Consider the following 17,603-nt stretch of genomic DNA (forward strand, 5'->3'; position numbering starts at 1 on the left):
TCAGAGCTCTGTGTCCAAACACATTAATGGAGAGGCAAAGGGAAGGAAAAACTGTGGTCAGAAAAAGTGTACAAGCGATAGGGATCACCGGGCCCTGGTCAAGATTGTGAAAAAAACCCATTCAAAAATGTGGGGGAGATTCAGAAGGAGTGGACAGCTGCTGGAGTCAGTGCTTCAAGATCCACCACCAAGAGACGCTTGAAAGACATGGGTTTCAACTGCCGCATACCTCGTGTCAAGCCACTGTTGACCAAGAAACAGCGCGAAAAGCGTCTCACCTGGGCTAAGGAAAAAAAGAGCTGGACTGCTGCTGAGTGGTCCAAAGTCATGTTTTCTGACGAAAGCAAATTTTGCATTTCCTTTGGAAATCGAGGTCCCAGAGTCTGGAGGAAAACAGGAGAGGCACAGGATCCACGTTGCCTGAAGTCTAGTGTAAAGTTTCCACCATCAGTGATGGTTTGGGGTGCCATGTCATCTGCTGGTGTCGGTCCACTCTGTTTCCTGAGATCCAGGGTCAACGCAGCAGTCTACCAGCAAGTTTTAGAGCACTTCATGCTTCCTGCTGCTGACCTGCTCTATGGAGATGGAGATTTCAAGTTCCAACAGGACTTGGCGCCTGCACACAGCGCAAAATCTACCCGTGCCTGGTTTACGGACCATGGTATTTCTGTTCTAAATTGGCCCGCCAACTCCCCTGACCTTAGCCCCATAGAAAATCTGTGGGGTATTGTGAAAAGGAAGATGCAGAATGCCAGACCCAAAAACGCAGAAGAGTTGAAGGCCACTATCAGAGCAACCTGGGCTCTCATAACACCTGAGCAGTGCCAGAAACTCATCGACTCCATGCCACGCCGCATTAACGCAGTAATTGAGGCAAAAGGAGTTCCAACCAAGTATTGAGTATTGTACATGCTCATATTTTTCATTTTCATACTTTTCAGTTGGCCAACATTTCTAAAAATCCCTTTTTTTGTATTAGCCTTAAGTAATATTCTAATTTTGTGACACACGGAATTTTGGATTTTCATTTGTTGCCACTTCAAATCATCAAAATTAAATGAAATAAACATTTGAATGCATCAGTCTGTGTGCAATGAATAAATATAATGTACAAGTTACACCTTTTGAATGCAATTACTGAAATAAATCAAGTTTTTCAAAATATTCTAATTTACTGGCTTTTACCTGTATATATATATATATATATATATATATATATATATATATATATATATATATATATATACATATACATATATATATATACATATATATATATATATATATATATATATATATATATATATATATATATATATATATATATATATATATATATATATAATGTGTGTGTGAATTAAGTTTTTTATTGCTTTCAGAAAGACAATGAAATACAGTTTAGCAGCCTTGGAAGATCATCATTTAAACTTAATAGATATGCATATCCACTTTTTATTTGTATTTTTTTAATTTAAAGTTTTGTCTGTCCTAAAATATTTGAATAAAAATGTTTTTTTTTTAAAACACATTGATGATTCATCTGAGCCAAAATATGACATTTCTTGCTGTACAAATGCAAAACACAAATGGGCTTTAGGAACCTTTTAGTTGACATGATCGTTTACAGAAGTGCAGGAACTTTTGTGGGGCAGTCTGTGAATAAGAATGCTGATTGTTGTAACACACTTGTATTGGTTCCACTCACTCGTCATGTTTAAGCTAGTGTGAGGCTGTAAATGTTGTTTATTTAAGATTACAATATTTCTTTCAATCATGAAAGCGTAGCAAATAAGAGAGGCTACAAGAAGTGGACGGACTATATGATGAGCAGGGACGAACTTTGGATTTCAGAAGTGTGGGCAGGGGGTGTGGATTGAAGGATTTGAAGAATGTTTTCTATTGTTTCTGTGCTGTTTTTAATCTGCGTGAAACAATTTCAACATTGTTTGACTCAAACCTAAATGTCATCTATTGAGTGCAAAGTAATAACATTATCAATAAAGGAGACAACTGTAGGCTGTCGACAATTTAAAGGTGTTTGTTATGACCTGTTAGGACAGGCCATTTTTTGTTTTAGTTTGTGGGTGTTTTTCCTTTGTTTTTGATCTCACTTCCTGTTTTACGCTCTTTTTTGGTTCCACTTCCTGTTTTGTTTGTATTCTGTTTGCCCGAGGATTAAACTCTTTCTGAGCGCTTCCCTTCTCACCTGAGGCTTGTTTGCGTTGATGGTCTCACCTGGTGTTAGTTAGAGGGTTATTTAAGCCAGTCTCTTTTCTTTGTTGGTTGTGGGATCATTCCAAATGTTTGTTGTACAGAGGAAATTTTGGGGTTTGTAAAATGTTTTTACTTCTTGTTTTGCTTTTATTTCCTGTTTGCTCTCTTCAGTTATTTTTCTTGCACTTTTTCCCTCTGCTTGCTTTGTGCATATCCCTACAGCACTCTACACCTTGGATTTTTGGACTTTTTGACATTACATACCCATTTACCTGCACGCTGCTTGCTGTTTCCTGCATTTTGGGGTCACGACCGCCGCTACAAAGAGCATTCCTAACAGTGCTTTTCTGAGTGTGATGGTAATTGAACCCACAAACATCAGTCTTGTTCGTCATGATCATGCATTCTAACCGCTATACCACCACAATCTGACACATTCCATCAACATACAGTAAATGTACAGTATGTCCGGGATATGTATATCTCGCAAGCGACTAGGTCTGTTATCAAATTTCACCTTGTCATTTATTAATTGACATTTCAAAATCTATGTCTCACCTGTAGGGGTTAAAAAACTCCCTGTAACTTGCTCTCTTCCTGGTTCGATATAATGTACTATAAACAGAGCAGTGTTTGAAAAAGTCGATGATCTCACTCACCAGTATAATAGCATCATAGTAACTGTTTTTAAATCATCCATCCATCCATTTTTAACCGCCTGTCTCTCTCGGGGCAACGGGGGCTGGAGCCTATCCCAGCTGCATTCGGGCGGAAGGTGGGTTACACCCTGGACAGGTCGCCACCTTATTGCAGGGCCAACACAAGACAGAATTCACACAGACACTCACACACTAGGGCCGATTTAGTGTCGCCAGTCAACCTATCCCCAGGTGCATGTCTTTGGAGGTGGGAGGAGGCTGGAGTACCCAGAGGGAACCCACGCAGTCATTCTCTCGCTCGTGAATAACCGTGCCTCCTTCTTACTCGAATCTGACCACTGATTGGTAATCTGGCAAAAAGGCAGCCCTAAAAAGCCAATCAATGAGCATGTGGGTGCTCTCAAGGGACAGGTTTCAATCTGGGTGTTGGTTTTCCGCTTGGCACCAGCAACTTGCCTCCTTTCAATTACCTAATTTTTGGACTTTAAATATTCAAACTTTATAAAGACTGTGGGATATTGGCTGATTAGGGACACATGCCGGTACAAAATGGAAAAGTTGAAGAAACTTAATTTAAGAAGATGAAGGACAGTCGCAGTGGGCGCGACCGTCACACCAACAAGCAGTAAAACCATCCCGGTGTATTGCAGCAATAAAGGACACATAAAGCTTGTTGCATGCGTAGACATATTCCAAGATAAGTGTCACTATCTGTACTGTAAAGTTCAAATTTGAATGACAATAAAGGAAGTCTAAGTTTAAGTCACTAAGCAAGCAGTTATAGTTTAGGGATGTTTGATCGGGGTTTATTGTGCTGATTTCACTCATCCAAGAGTGGCATAGGCCTATACTAATACCAATCACATTTATTAACTTTAAATGTTTTAACTGTATTTAGGCTGAGTGCTACTGAGAGTATAACAATGTCAACATACTATTTAAACTACTATTTTATTACATACTGCACATTGTTTGAGAAAAGAATACAAAGCCAATAGTGCATAACTAAACAAAACTAAAAATTAATCACTATTACTCATTTAAATACTTTGAATTTGAATTTGCCCTCAAAGTCCTCCTGTGTCCATGCAATTATTCCCTGAGTTTGTAAACATTAACAAACACAAAAAAGGAGGTTGATAATATAAAATCTACCCAATCATTCCAGTATATGGCTTTAAAGTGTGACGTGGCAACGCAATGCATGTTGGGTCTTGCTGGACTCTAAATAGCTTATTTACATGGCTAAAGACTGTACGTAACTCTTAAGTTTTGTTTTTGTTCTTTAACAAATTCAAAGCATGGCGCAAACATGCAGTATCATTAACTGCAACAATCATGGTCACAAACACTTTAGGAAAAAAGGATTTGGTAACACGCATTTATAATTTAAATACATGTTTAAATGCCACAGTACAAATCAGTGACGCGCAGTCAGGGGAGGCAGGTGAAGCGGGGCCTCACGTGCCATAATGGAAAGAAAAAAAATGTAAAAAGAAAAAAATGTTATTAAATTGTTATATGTATCCAGTGATTATACTATAAAGTTATTTTCCATTTAACTTCACAAATTTTAGATTATTTTTATTCAAAATCACTGAATTTTCACATTTGCCGTTCAAATACTGAGAAGAGACTTGCGGTGATCAGCAGCCAGTTGAGCCTCACCATGGATTGCGCAATGACTCGGCTAACTGCTGGCCTGCTGTGCAGTGAGACCGTATTGCTATATGAATTATATTATACATTTCCATAGTTTAGTTAGCTGAGGTATATAATGTACAGTGTATTTTGTCAACAACTGTATGTGTGTAATGTATTTCTTGTGCTGAGCAATCATAAAATGGCTGCGAAGACGCACTGGCTGAGGCTCGCAGTAATCCCGCCTCATGGTGGTAGAGGGCGCTCTGATCCCAGAGATCATTTTTGCGACTACTCGGCTGCAGAATAAGTGACAACAAGCAGCTACAGTTAGCAATCGTTTATTTGTTCTTCTCGCCTGGACTTTTATCATGGAGGATTACATCCATCCATCCATCCATTTTCTACCGCTTATTCCCTTCGGGGTCGCAAGGGGCGCTGGAGCCTATCTCAGCTACAATCGGGCAGAAGGCGGGGTACACCCTGGACAAGTCGCCACCTCATCGCAGGGCCTGGAGGATTACATATCTAAAATAAAACCGTTTTCTAAACTGGACTTTCAATCGAAGCAGGAGGTAATAATTAAAGGAAGATCTCCATCTAGACAGAGAGACTTTTAAAACTGAAGAAAGATAAGGAATACTTCTATAAACAAGTTATCGATGCTTTTGTTCAGAAGGAGGCTCCTTCATGTGCCGCTCCGCATGGACTTAATTTATAAGTAAAGGTAAGACCATAATAACGTTTTTTTTATTAAATGTGCTTTTTTGTGTGCTACAGTTTGTATGTGTAAAGTTAAAGTTAAGTTAAAGTACCAATGATTGTCACAACTAGGTGTGGTGAAATTTGTCCTCTGCATTTGACCCATTCCCTTGATCACCCCCTGGGAGGTGAGGGGAGCAGTGGGCAGCAGCGGCGCCGCGCCCGGGAATCATTTTTGGTGATTTAACCCCCAATTCCAACCCTTGATGCTGAGTGCCAAGCAGGGAAGAATGCTGGTATGAGCTTTTAAACATAACCCGTTAACTGCTGCCAATCAAATGGTGAATAAGATACTCTTTAAGGTTAATATGTTTGTAAATCTGACTGTGATGAAGTCAGTGTCTCACCCGCCATGAACCTCACCGCACGTCACTGGTACAAACCAATATTTAAAGACAGATAAATACTAAAACTGAAACACTATCAGATAAGAATAAGAAACAAAACGTGCAAAATTGTGTTTTCTTACAGTGCATGTATTTTTTTTATTTAATAAAAAATTCTAAAGATTTTAGTATGTGTGCTTAAGTACTCTTTGAGCACATTCAACAATACCGCGATAATACCCGTCAAATCGAATCATCAAAACTTCGACTATTTGTAGACAGTTTTATGAATTACTAGTCTGTTCAAATTGAATGTCACAAAATTCCATAAGACTAAAAGGTTGTTGTGGGGGGGGTTTCATTCAGTCTTATATACCGGTTAAAAAGTAAACAATACCCCTCACTAATTATTATCGCTCAAGGCTGCAAAGTATATCTCGGTATAAATTTTACGACATATCGCGCAGCCCTAAAACCATCACCAGGGTTGTGTGATTTAGACCAAATATGACATAAAAAATAAGAATACTATTGTGATTATGCATGTTGATGACATACTGTATATTCAAGCTGTGTCTGCAAATTTGACAAACGAACGCAATAAAGCATTCAAACTACCGGATAACTTCCCTCCACAGTGCAAAGTCACTTCGAAGCCAGCAATCCTCACCTCCATTGCAGCAAATAAAGTTTCTTACAAGCATCGTCCCCTGAGGGTGAGGAATAGCTAAACATGCTACACTCCACACCATAGGAGGATATGCTAACAACTAACCGCAGGCTAGAGCTCTTGAAGGTAAACAAAAGTAAGCGGATCCATACAAATGTCAACAGTAACAATACTAAGTATGTTGTCATTATTTGGTTATATATATATATATATATATATATATATATATATATATATATATATATATATATAATTACACACAGTACAGTACAGGCCAAAAGTTTGGACACACCTTCTCATTCCCTGTGTTTTCTAGTTTCTTCGCACACACACACACACACACACACACACACACACACACACACACACACACACACACACACACACACACACACACACACACACACACACACACACACACACACACACACACACACACACACACACGTTGAGGAGTCCGGATGAGTGACAGCCGTAAACACCAATTATTTTATTTGGCTGTAAAGCATATTTGTTACATAGCCTTTGTTATTGTGAAAAATAGATAATTGTCAAAACATTTGTTCTGTTAAACCACGTACATAAGACCCCGACTTAAACAAGTTGAAAAATGTATTGGGGTGTTACCCTTTAGTGGTCAATTGTACGGAATATGTACTGTACTGTGCAATCTACTAATAAAAGTCTCAATCAATCAAATCAATGGTGTTCTCGTTATATTTTTTGTTTTGAGAAATGTTACTGTAAAGAAGTTACAAACAGCAGCACATTCTTAACTTTGATGCTTGTTCAAGCTTTTCATTTAATCAACTAACTGGAGTCATTGGGAAAAGATGAAAACAAATCATTAATTATGGAACTACTAAATTATTAGTTTGTAAACCCCTAATAAGAAATTCTAGTTGGCAAAAAGGAACTAAAATAAATAGAAAAATATTTAATTTTTATTTAATAAAGAAATCTTTGAAGGCTGCCCCATATAACACATATGGAAAATGGGAGGAATTTTTTCACTGCCCGTTGCCGTGGGATGCCATATTCAAATTAATCTACAAAACTATTATCAATGTGCAAAATCGTTATTTTCAAATTAAAATTATTTATAACTTCCTACCCACGGGAAAAATGTTAAAACTATGGAATATGACAGAGTCAGATGATTGCCGATTTTGTTGTCAGGAGCCTGAATCCACCCTACATTTGTTTTGGTATTGTCATTGTTTTGAGTGGAAGTTGAAAAAATGTGTTTAAAGATTGGTTTGTTTATGAAGCTTGATGTGGTTTCTGTTATTTTAGGAGAGTTCATTGACAGTCATGATTTAGTCAATTTAATTATAGTACTCGGTAAAAGGTTTATTTTTAAGGCCAAAAACAGATATTCACTTAGTATTTCTTTCTTTAAAACATTTATTCAGTATTTTTTAACTTTAGAAAGTTATATGGTTGAAAACGATAATGATGCCAAAAAACAAAACAAAAAGATGGGAAGTCCTCAAAGGCTTATTTTGAAAATGTAATTTTGTTTATATATGATATGCAATCTGTTGTTGTGTTCCCTATTTTAAGTGTACATAAATGAAGGTGTGTGTTGCTGAGTCCGACTTGGATGTGATCTGGACTGTACATGGGTTCTTAATTTGAAAATGTATTTTTGTTTGTGGATTGTATGCAACCTGTTGTGTTCCCTGGTTTTCGGTGTACATGGGTGAAGGTGTGTGTTGCTGAGCCCGATCTGGAAATAATCTGAACTGGACCTGGTTTTAAGAACCCTTTTAAACAATCTGATTTCATTGACAAGCCGGTCTGGTGAAGATAAGGTCCTTTATTTATTTCATTTTATTTTATTTTTCTTTAAATAGAATAAAATAAGATAAATAAATAAATAAAAAGTACTTTTTCTCGAATGAAAAAGAAAGTAAAACAATATAAAAACAATTAAATAAAAAATAATAATTAATGAAAATGTTAGTGGACCAGCAGCACACACAATCATGTGTGCTTTAAAGGCCTCCAGAAACCCACTACTACCGACCACCCAGTCTGATAGTTTATATAGCAATGATGAAATCTTAACATTGCATCACATGCAAATACGGCCGGGTTAGCTTACTAGAGTGCAATTTTAAATTTTGCGCGAAATATCCTGCTGAAAACGTCTCGGTATGATGACGTCTGCGCGTGACGTCACGGATTGTAGAGGACATTTTGGGACAGCATGGTGGCCAGCTATTAAGTCGTCTGTTTTCATCGCAAAATTCCACAGTATTCTGGACATCTGTGTTGGTGAATCTTTTGCAAATTTGTTCAATGAACAATGGAGACAGCAAAGAAGAAAGCTGTAGGTAGGAAGCGGTGTATTGCGGCAGGTGTTGTGCCGTAAAACGCACCCCCGCCGTAGAATGCACCCCCTGACTGTTGTGCTGGATAACACAGCCGGTGTTTCATTGTTTACATTCCCGAAAGATGACATTCAAGCTTTACCATTGGCCTGTGGAGAACTGGGATAATAGAGACTCTTACCAGGAGGACTTTGAGTTGGATACGCAGACGCGGTACCGTGAGTACGCATGCAGCTGCGGCTTCCAAACATTTGATCGCTTGCCCGTACGTGCGTGCCGCTATGTGCATGTCACGTACGTAACTTTGGGGACTTTGGGGAAATATATGTGCTGTATGAACTTTGGGGAGGTGAACGGTACTTTGGGCCGTGGGATTGAGTGTGTTGTGCAGGTGTTTGAGTTGTATTGGCGGGTTATATGGACGGGAGGGGGGAGGTGTTTGTTATGCCGGATTAATTTGTGGCATATTAAATATAAGCCTGGTTGTGTTGTGGCTAATAGAGTATATATATGTATTGTGTTTATTTACTGTTTTAGTCATTCCCAGCTGAATATCAGGTCCCACCCGCCTCTCACAGCATCTTCCCTATCTGAATCGCTCCCACTGCCCCCTAGTCCTTCACTCTCACTTTCCTCATCCACGAATCTTTCATCCTCGCTCAAATTAATGGGGGAATCGTCGCTTTCTCGGTCCGAATCACTCTCGCTGCTGGTGGCCATGATTGTAAACAATGTGCGGATGTGAGGAGCTCCACAACCTGTGACGTCACGCGCATATCGTCTGCTACTTCCGGTACAGGCAAGGCTTTTTTTATCAGCGACCAAAAGTTGCAAACTTTATCGTCGATGTTCTCTACTACAGTGTTTTTCAACCTTTTTTGAGCCAAGGCACATTTTTTGCGTTGAAAAAATCCGGAGGCACACCACCAGCAGACATCATTAAAAAAACGAAACTCAGTTGACAGTAAAATGTCGTTGTCGCAATTGTTGGGTATGAATTTAAACCATAACCAAGCATGCATCAATATAGCTCTTGTCTCAAAGTAGGTGTACTGTCACCACCTGTCACATCACCCCCTGACTTATTTGGAGTTTATTGCTGTTTTCCTGTGTGTAGTGTTTTAGTCCTTGTCTTGCGCTCCTATTTTAATGGCTTTTTCTCTTTTTTTTGCTATTTTCCTGTCGCAGTTTCATGTTTTGCTTTGAGCGATATTTCCCGCATCTACTTTGTTTTAGCGATCAAGAAGATTTTAGTTGTTTTTATCCTTCTTTGTGGGGAGATTGTTGATTGTCATGTCATGTTCGGATGTACATTGTGGACGCCGTCTTTGCTCCACAGTAAGGCCTTGCTGTCGTCCAGCATTCTGTTTTTGTTTACTTTGTAGCCAGTTCAGTTTTAGTTTTGTTCTGCATAGCCTTCCCTACGCTTCAATGCCTTTTCTTAGGGGCACTCACCTTTTGTTTATTTTTGGTTTAAGCATTAGACACCTTTTTACCTGCACCCTGCCTCCCGCTGTTTCCGACATCTACAAAGCAATTAGCACCGGCTGCCACCTACTGATATGGAAGAGTATAAAACGGTTTCTCTGCCAAACTCTAGACAGCACCGACACTCAACAACAACACACCATTTGCAGACTATAATTACTGGTTTGCAAAAAATATTTTTAACCCAAATAGGTGAAACTAGATCATCTCCCACGGCACACCAGACTGTATCTCACGGCACACTAGTGTGCCGCGGCACACAGTGGTTGAAAAACACTGCTCTACTAAATCCTTTCAGCAAAAATATGGCAATATCGCGAAATGATCAAGTATGACACAGAATGGACCGGCTATCCCCGTTTGAATAAGAAAATCGCATTTCAGTAGGCCTTTAAGGACTGTATCCCTTGCAGACTATAATATTCTATATTGTAGGAACCAGAAGTTTTTAATAACAGAAAGAGACAGCCCCTTTTGTGTAAATTAGTGTGGATGAGTGTGCATGGGGGAGGGAGGTTTTTTTGGGTTGATGCACTAATGGTAAGTGTATCTTGTGTTTTTTATATTGTTTAAAATAATAATTAAAAATAATAATAAAAAATGAAAAAATAAAAATAAAATTAAAAAATATCTTACAAATTTAATAGAACGAAAACATATTTGAAAAACACAAGCACAAAAGTTCATGGCTGGGAGCAGTCAAACCTAAACAATGTTTAAAAAAATGCAACTCACAACCACACTAATTTACTGTCACAAGTGGGGCAGAGATAACAGGGTGTGGCCTGAGTAAATACATATCTCATAGTGTTCGCCACAAACCGTTTCCGGTGTGTATAACAAATGCCACAACATAACTTATTTAATGTAAGAATTTGTGCGACCATTTTAACACCAGTTGTTTTAGCGGAAATTCCGCACATGTTGAACGCACAGTTTGTGACCATGACGGAGTTGACGTTTCTCTCTGGCCATGCACTCAACAGGTTTTTTTCAAAAAAAAAAAAAAAAAAACCGCGTGTTTGTGAAATAAAACACAAAGCGAACATGTAACTGTAAAACATTTTTGCCACACAAAATTGCGAGCTTCGGGTGAGGCAATGATGGAAAGTACGCCATACAGAAAAATGACAACGTGACACTCGCCAAGACTGTTGACGTGAATTATAGCAGGGAAAGTCTTACCTGTTAACAAGACGGACGGCAGAACGAAGCAGTAAATAAACCAAACCGCCACCTGGAGATCCATGTCCGGGTCGGTCAAAAAAGGACCCCGACGGCAGCAATGTCTCGGTTAGTTTTCCACACGTAAAACATAACACAAAGGAACAAGAAAAGTTGTTTAAAAAAAAAAGAGGATAATCCCTGGCCTACTTTTGAAAGAGACCACAACACAAAACAGTATTCCAGTTTAGGAAAAAAAGGAAAAAAAAACGTTCCGAGTACAGCTACGTTGGTGTAGAGGAAGGCGACTCATTCCACTCGTCCTGCCGGCAAAGAAAAAAAAAAGTTATGTTGGATGGAGGCCCAGTCTGAAGTAAGTATTGGGGATGGAAAATGTGATTCATGGGCGTTCATAGAGAAGCAATTCTTTGTTGCTGGTCACCTCCCTGTTAAAGTTACTGCTATTTTAGCCTCAGTCAGAATGTTTAGATATATCACATTAATTGTCTAAATGTTACTGTAACGCTACAAAAATGTCCATGTATTGGTATTGAGTTTTTCCGCTTTCGAGGCTTCTCGGAAACGTTTAATCTACCCCTATAGCACGCGTCTGGACCGTCGTTGACATGTTTTGAGCGTGAACGTCCACCTGTTGCAAATAATTACAATATCTCTCTGAAAGCTCGTGGCGCCCTCTAGCGCAATACGTAGGGCGACCGTTCAAAAATGACAGAAATCACTTTTAATGCAGCTGAGATAGGCTCCAGCGACCCCGAAAGGGACAAGCGGTAAAAAATGGATGGATGGATGGAAGATTAAACCAAATTAGTGTGTCGCTGCTTCATTCTACCTCGGGGGGTCAGCAACCCGCGGCTCTTTAGCGCCGCCCTAGTGGCTCCCTGGAGCTTTTTCAAAGATGTGTGAAAATGGAAAAATGTGAAAAAATATATATATTATTTTACTATGGTTTCTGTCGGAGGACAAACAGGACACAACCCTTCTTAATGGTTAGAAATCCTACCGTTTATATTAAACATAATTAACCCTTGTGTAATGTTCATATTGTTGTTACTCAGCCAGCGTTTGTGGGTCTGATGGACACGTTGCATTTTGTGGCTTTTAATGCCTCACAATCAAACACTTTTATGTTAGAATATTGAACAGATGTTTACCTTATAGCATTTTAACATAAAAGTGTTTGATTGTGAGGCATTAAAAGCCACAAAATGCAACGGGTCCATCAGACCCACAAACGTTGGCTGAGTAACAACAATATGAACGTTGCACGGAAGATTTCTCTGCCAGTTTCTGCATCCCAAAGGGATTCTTCTTTTGTGTTTCTGCACCTGCGGATCCCACATAAGGTTGCAACATTGTTTGTCAACACTGTCTGCTCTCATTTTCTCGCACATTTGACCCTCTGATATTCTGTGTACCTACACTCTGTCCTCCTCCTGTCTAGGCCTGCTGTGTGTGTGTGTGTGTGTGTGTGTGTGTGTGTGTGTGTGTGTGTGTGTGTGTGTGTGTGAGTGTGTGTGTGTGTGTGTGTGTGTGTGTGTGAGTGTGTGTGTGTGTGTGCGTGTGTGTGTGTGTGTGTGTGTGTGTGTGTGTGTGCGTGTGTGTGTGTGTGTGTGTGTGCGTGTGGTACACAGAGCATCAATTTCCACACCTCTATTAGCCCCGGGTCCAGTGGACCCGGACATCTTATAGCAGTGTTCTTAACCTTGTTCGAGGTACCGAACCCCACCAGTTTCATATGCGCATTCACCGAACCCTTCTTTAGTGAAAAATAAAATGTTTGTTTTTTTCAAATTCAAGACAAAGTTATATGTTTTTGGTAACACTTTAGTATGGGGAACATATTCTAAGTAACAAAGACTTAATTTAGAGTTATTTGGACACTAGGGGAACATATTCTAAGTAATAAAGACTTAATTTAGAGTTATTCGGTTAGGGTCAGGGTTAGAGGGTTAGGGTTATAATAAGGCCATGTCGAATAAGGCATTAATAAGTACTTAATAATGACTAGTTAAGAGCCAATATGTTACTAATTTGCATGTTAATAAGCAACTAATTAATGGTGAATATGTTCCCCATACCAAAGTGTTACCATGTTTTTTTTACTGGTGCATATAATGAACCGTGCATGAACATCACCTTGTTCAAACAACAAAACCAACACAGTGCATAAACTCACAACAAATTACACACTTGCAAATCAGTCAGCTGTTGCTGTATCCGTAATACGCCGATAGGGAGAAGTTTGTATTTACACGATGAGTCGGGTGTGCCGAACCCCTGAGGCCGACTCACCGAACCTCTAGGGTTCGATCGAACCCAGGTTAAGAACCACTGTCTTATATGTAATAGAAATGTGTAGGGGGGTGTATGGTATGTGGTCATTAAATATGTATTTTGATATATGTTCTTCACAGAAAATTAGCCAAAGTCAGTGAGTCTCCGTTTGAAAAATTAATTAATTGTATCATTTTTCTTTTAATAAAAAATGAAAACGGGTCCCACAGACCCGAACACCACACAAGAGAGTATTTGCACGGTTTTGTCCTACTAATTTCAGCAGTTCTTGAACTCACCGCAGTTTGTTTACATGTACAACTTTCTCCGACGCTGCCACAGAAAGATGTGTTTTTTGCAACTCCTTCTTTGTCTCATTTTGTCCAGCAAACATTTTATGCTGTGTGTGAATCCACAAAGGTGAGCTTTGTTGATTTTATTGATTTGCTGAAGTGCTAGTCAAGCATATTTGGTCAGTGCATCACTGCATGCTAATTGATGCTAGCATGCTGTTTATGCTAGCTGTATGTACATACTGCATCATTATGCCTGTTTGTAGGTATATTTTAGCTCATTTAATTTCCTTGACTTATGTCTTCTGTGTATTTAATGTATAGTTGCACGTCTCATGACGTGTAATATTGGTTGCATTTCTAATAGTTGTTTGTGTGCCGGGTTGTTCCAGACCACAGCAAACGTTACCCAGCTTGAAAAGATTGTTATAAATCCATTAGAAGAAGACAGCCTGCCGTTTCCTTTAACTTGGACACACACATCTATACCTTTGGCCATTCTGAGCCAGTAATTTTCAGAAGTTATCTCATCCTCTGAGAAGCCTCCATTTTACTAATCATTTCCAATGTTGAAAAAATGTGTAGAATAAAAATTAAAATACACATCCCGAAGGGAATAAGCGGTAGAAAATGGATGGATGGAATTTCTGTCAACAAAGTTTTGCGTCAGCCTTTGATAGTAGGCTAGTATAGCTAATATAGACACTTACATCATGTGTTGCCTTCATTATAACACTTATAGAAGGCTTTTAATTTTTTGCGGCTCTAGACAGATTTTGTTTTTGTATTTTTGGTCCAATTTGGCTCTTGCAAAATTTTGGGTTGCCGACCCCTGTTCTACCTGAATTGGCTCAAATGAACAAATCACAATGGTTTGTGCATGCATGTACATAAAACAATACACTTGGATATTACAAGGATTCTAGGTAGCACCTCGAGCCAAATTTCATCTCAGATCTTTTGCTGCCCCATCCATTCCTACTATGACAAATAATAAAGGTTCCTATAATGTTGTGTCCTCTTTCCCGATTATTATAGATGCATAAGAGATGATGCCTCATGCCCCTCTGAAGGCTAAATAATGACACTAATCGGTTATTCAAACTCTTAAAGACATCAGTAAATGGTCAACAAGCAGGGCCGCCCTTCCCTGTATGACAGTATGCCACAGGCAGGCATGTGCACAGACATTTTGGGTGCTCAAGCCAGGAAAAAGGGCACCCATCGCAAACATTTTTAGTTAAAAACTAGAGCATGATATTTTCAACCTATATAATAACCAGTGATAGGCAGTAACAAGCTACAGGTAGCTAAACTGCGTAGCTTAACTACAAAACCCATAACCAGTGGAGTTGGCATGAATGAATGAATGAATGAATGAATGATCTTTATTTGTCATTGTGCATGTACAGGTACAGGTCCAATGAAATTTAGGTTGCTTCCCTGAGGTGCTTTGCATTTAAAAAAAAAGAATAAACCACACAATATACAGAAACAACACAATAAACACAATATGCAATATACAATATGGCCTAAGACCACTCTAAGAGGCAATGTAAAAAAAAACGAGACAATAAAAAGTATAGAAATGACTAGTAAACTGACTAGAGAGGAGTAATGCTGGTTCTCAGTGTGCTGAGGGGGTGGGAGTCAGTATTTCCTACCTCCTATGCTGTGCAGGCTTTTATTGTGGATTAAATATGTAAATAAATATGGTAAATATTGTCCAGTTGGCGTGTAATCGCTGATTGCACAGTCCCGGATCGTGGTTGACCGGTGGCTTCCTCATGTTGCACGTAAGGGAGTTTTTATTTTTTATTTTTTACATTCCAGCTGCGTTTAGTGCATGTTGTGTAATTCATAAATAAAAACAGAATACAATGATTTGCAAATCCTTTTCAACTTATACTCAATTGAATAGACTGCAAAGACAAGATATTTAATGTTCGAACTGAGAAACGTAATTTTTTTTGCAAATAATCATTACCTTAGAATTTAATGGCAATTGTTGAATTTCAATATTTGTGATTTAATAAAGGGTTTGTATGTTCTCTATATCCAACATTATGTCCATCCATCCATCCATTTTCTACCGCTTATTCCCTTCGGGGTCGCGGAGGGCGCTGGAGCCTATCTCAGCTACAATCGGGCGGAAGGCGGGGTACACCCTGGACAAGTCGCCACCTCATCACAGGGCCAACACAGATAGACAGACAACATTCACACTCACATTCACACACTAGGGCCAATTTAGTGTTGCCAATCAACCTATCGCCAGGTGCATGTTTTTGGAAGTGGGAGGAAGTACCCGGAGGGAACCCACGCAGTCACGGGGAGAACATGCAAACTCCACACAGAAAGATCCCGAGCCCGGGATTGAACCCAAGACTACTCAGGACCTTCGTATTGTGAGGCAGACGCACTAACCCCTCTTCCACCGTGCTGCCCCCAACATTATGTATTATTCTAATTTATCTTTTTCGTAACACCGTTAGTGAATGAAGAGCACATTTGTAGTTGTTTACTCACATTTCTGCACAATAACTGTAACAGGCTACGTTATTAAATGTGCATGTGCATTAAATGTGTCATTTCTAAATGCTTTTCAAACGTGTTCAGCTTCATGTTATCAGATGCTAATAACACTAGAGGTACAATTTTGATAGGATTTTTGATGACACCTTTTAAACACTGTCTGTCTGCTTGTTTTGAGCTGTTGGAATGCGCACACCACGTTGCTCAAACCATACGTTGTCACATGCATGACATCGCAAACACCAGGAAATAGAGACAGCTCTGCTAGTATGCCGTGACAAACATTCAATAACATTTTTTTGTTTTGCTGGAGGTCCTCTCCCAATTATAGTACCTAAGTATCAGGTAAAATGTATAAGCAGTGACACTATCAAACCCAAAGGAGCGGATGGTTGCAATGCACACGGAAATACAATCCCTACAAGAAAACAACACATTTACCCTAAACCAGTGATTCTCAAACTTTTTTTGCAATGTACCACCTCAAAAAAAACCTTCTCTCCAAGTACCACCATAATGACCAACATTAAAATACAGTAGCGTAGTAGGCCTAAGTATTCATTAAACACATGTTTCTTATTGAAATCAAAGAACAATTTTTGCAATAAATAGGATACTGAACATACTAGACAACTTCTATTTTAGTAGTAAGCAAACAAAGGCTCCTAATTGGCTGCTGACATATGCAGTAAAACATTGTGTCATTTTACATTCTATTGTCTTGTCAAAATTAGAAGGGACAAGCGGTAGAAAATTGTTTATTAATCTACTTGTTCATTTACTGTTAATATCTAATTTCTGTTTTCACATGTTCTTCCTACACTTCTGTTAAAATGTGTTAAAATGTAATATGAACTTATATGTCTGTTTGGATATTTTACATAAGTTTTGAGTGATTCTACAAATTCTGGTTTTAATCCAATACCAAGTGGTTACAGGGCCATACATTGGTCATAATTAAAGTTCTCCTATGTCCAGGGACGTATTTCCTAAGTTTATAGACTATATAACTGAAAAATGCTTGCAACAGGAAGAATAAATTATACAGAACATTTATAACACAAAGATATACAGAGGCAGAAAACAAGTACAAAATGTACAAGAACAAGCTAACTGGCATACTACGAACACGTAGGAAAGGATATTACAGTCAATTATTGGACCGGAACAAAAACAATATGAGAGCAACATGGTGCATCCTAAATAGTATTATTAAA

General features: G+C 38.8%; 1 protein-coding gene across 1 annotated transcript in view; it reads right to left on the reverse strand.

Annotated features, from left to right (window-relative positions):
- piezo1 (piezo type mechanosensitive ion channel component 1 (Er blood group)) overlaps positions 1-17,603 on the reverse strand; it is a 237,591-nt gene that overhangs the window by 190,559 nt on the left and 29,429 nt on the right. The window contains exon 2 of the mRNA XM_072916588.1: positions 11,285-11,586. Coding sequence (XP_072772689.1) covers positions 11,285-11,348 — 64 coding nt within the window. The 5' untranslated portion in view covers positions 11,349-11,586. The remainder of the gene's footprint in view (positions 1-11,284; positions 11,587-17,603) is intronic.

This window comes from Nerophis lumbriciformis, linkage group LG02 (assembly GCF_033978685.3).
Source record: "Nerophis lumbriciformis linkage group LG02, RoL_Nlum_v2.1, whole genome shotgun sequence".
Lineage (NCBI taxonomy): Eukaryota > Metazoa > Chordata > Actinopteri > Syngnathiformes > Syngnathidae > Nerophis > Nerophis lumbriciformis.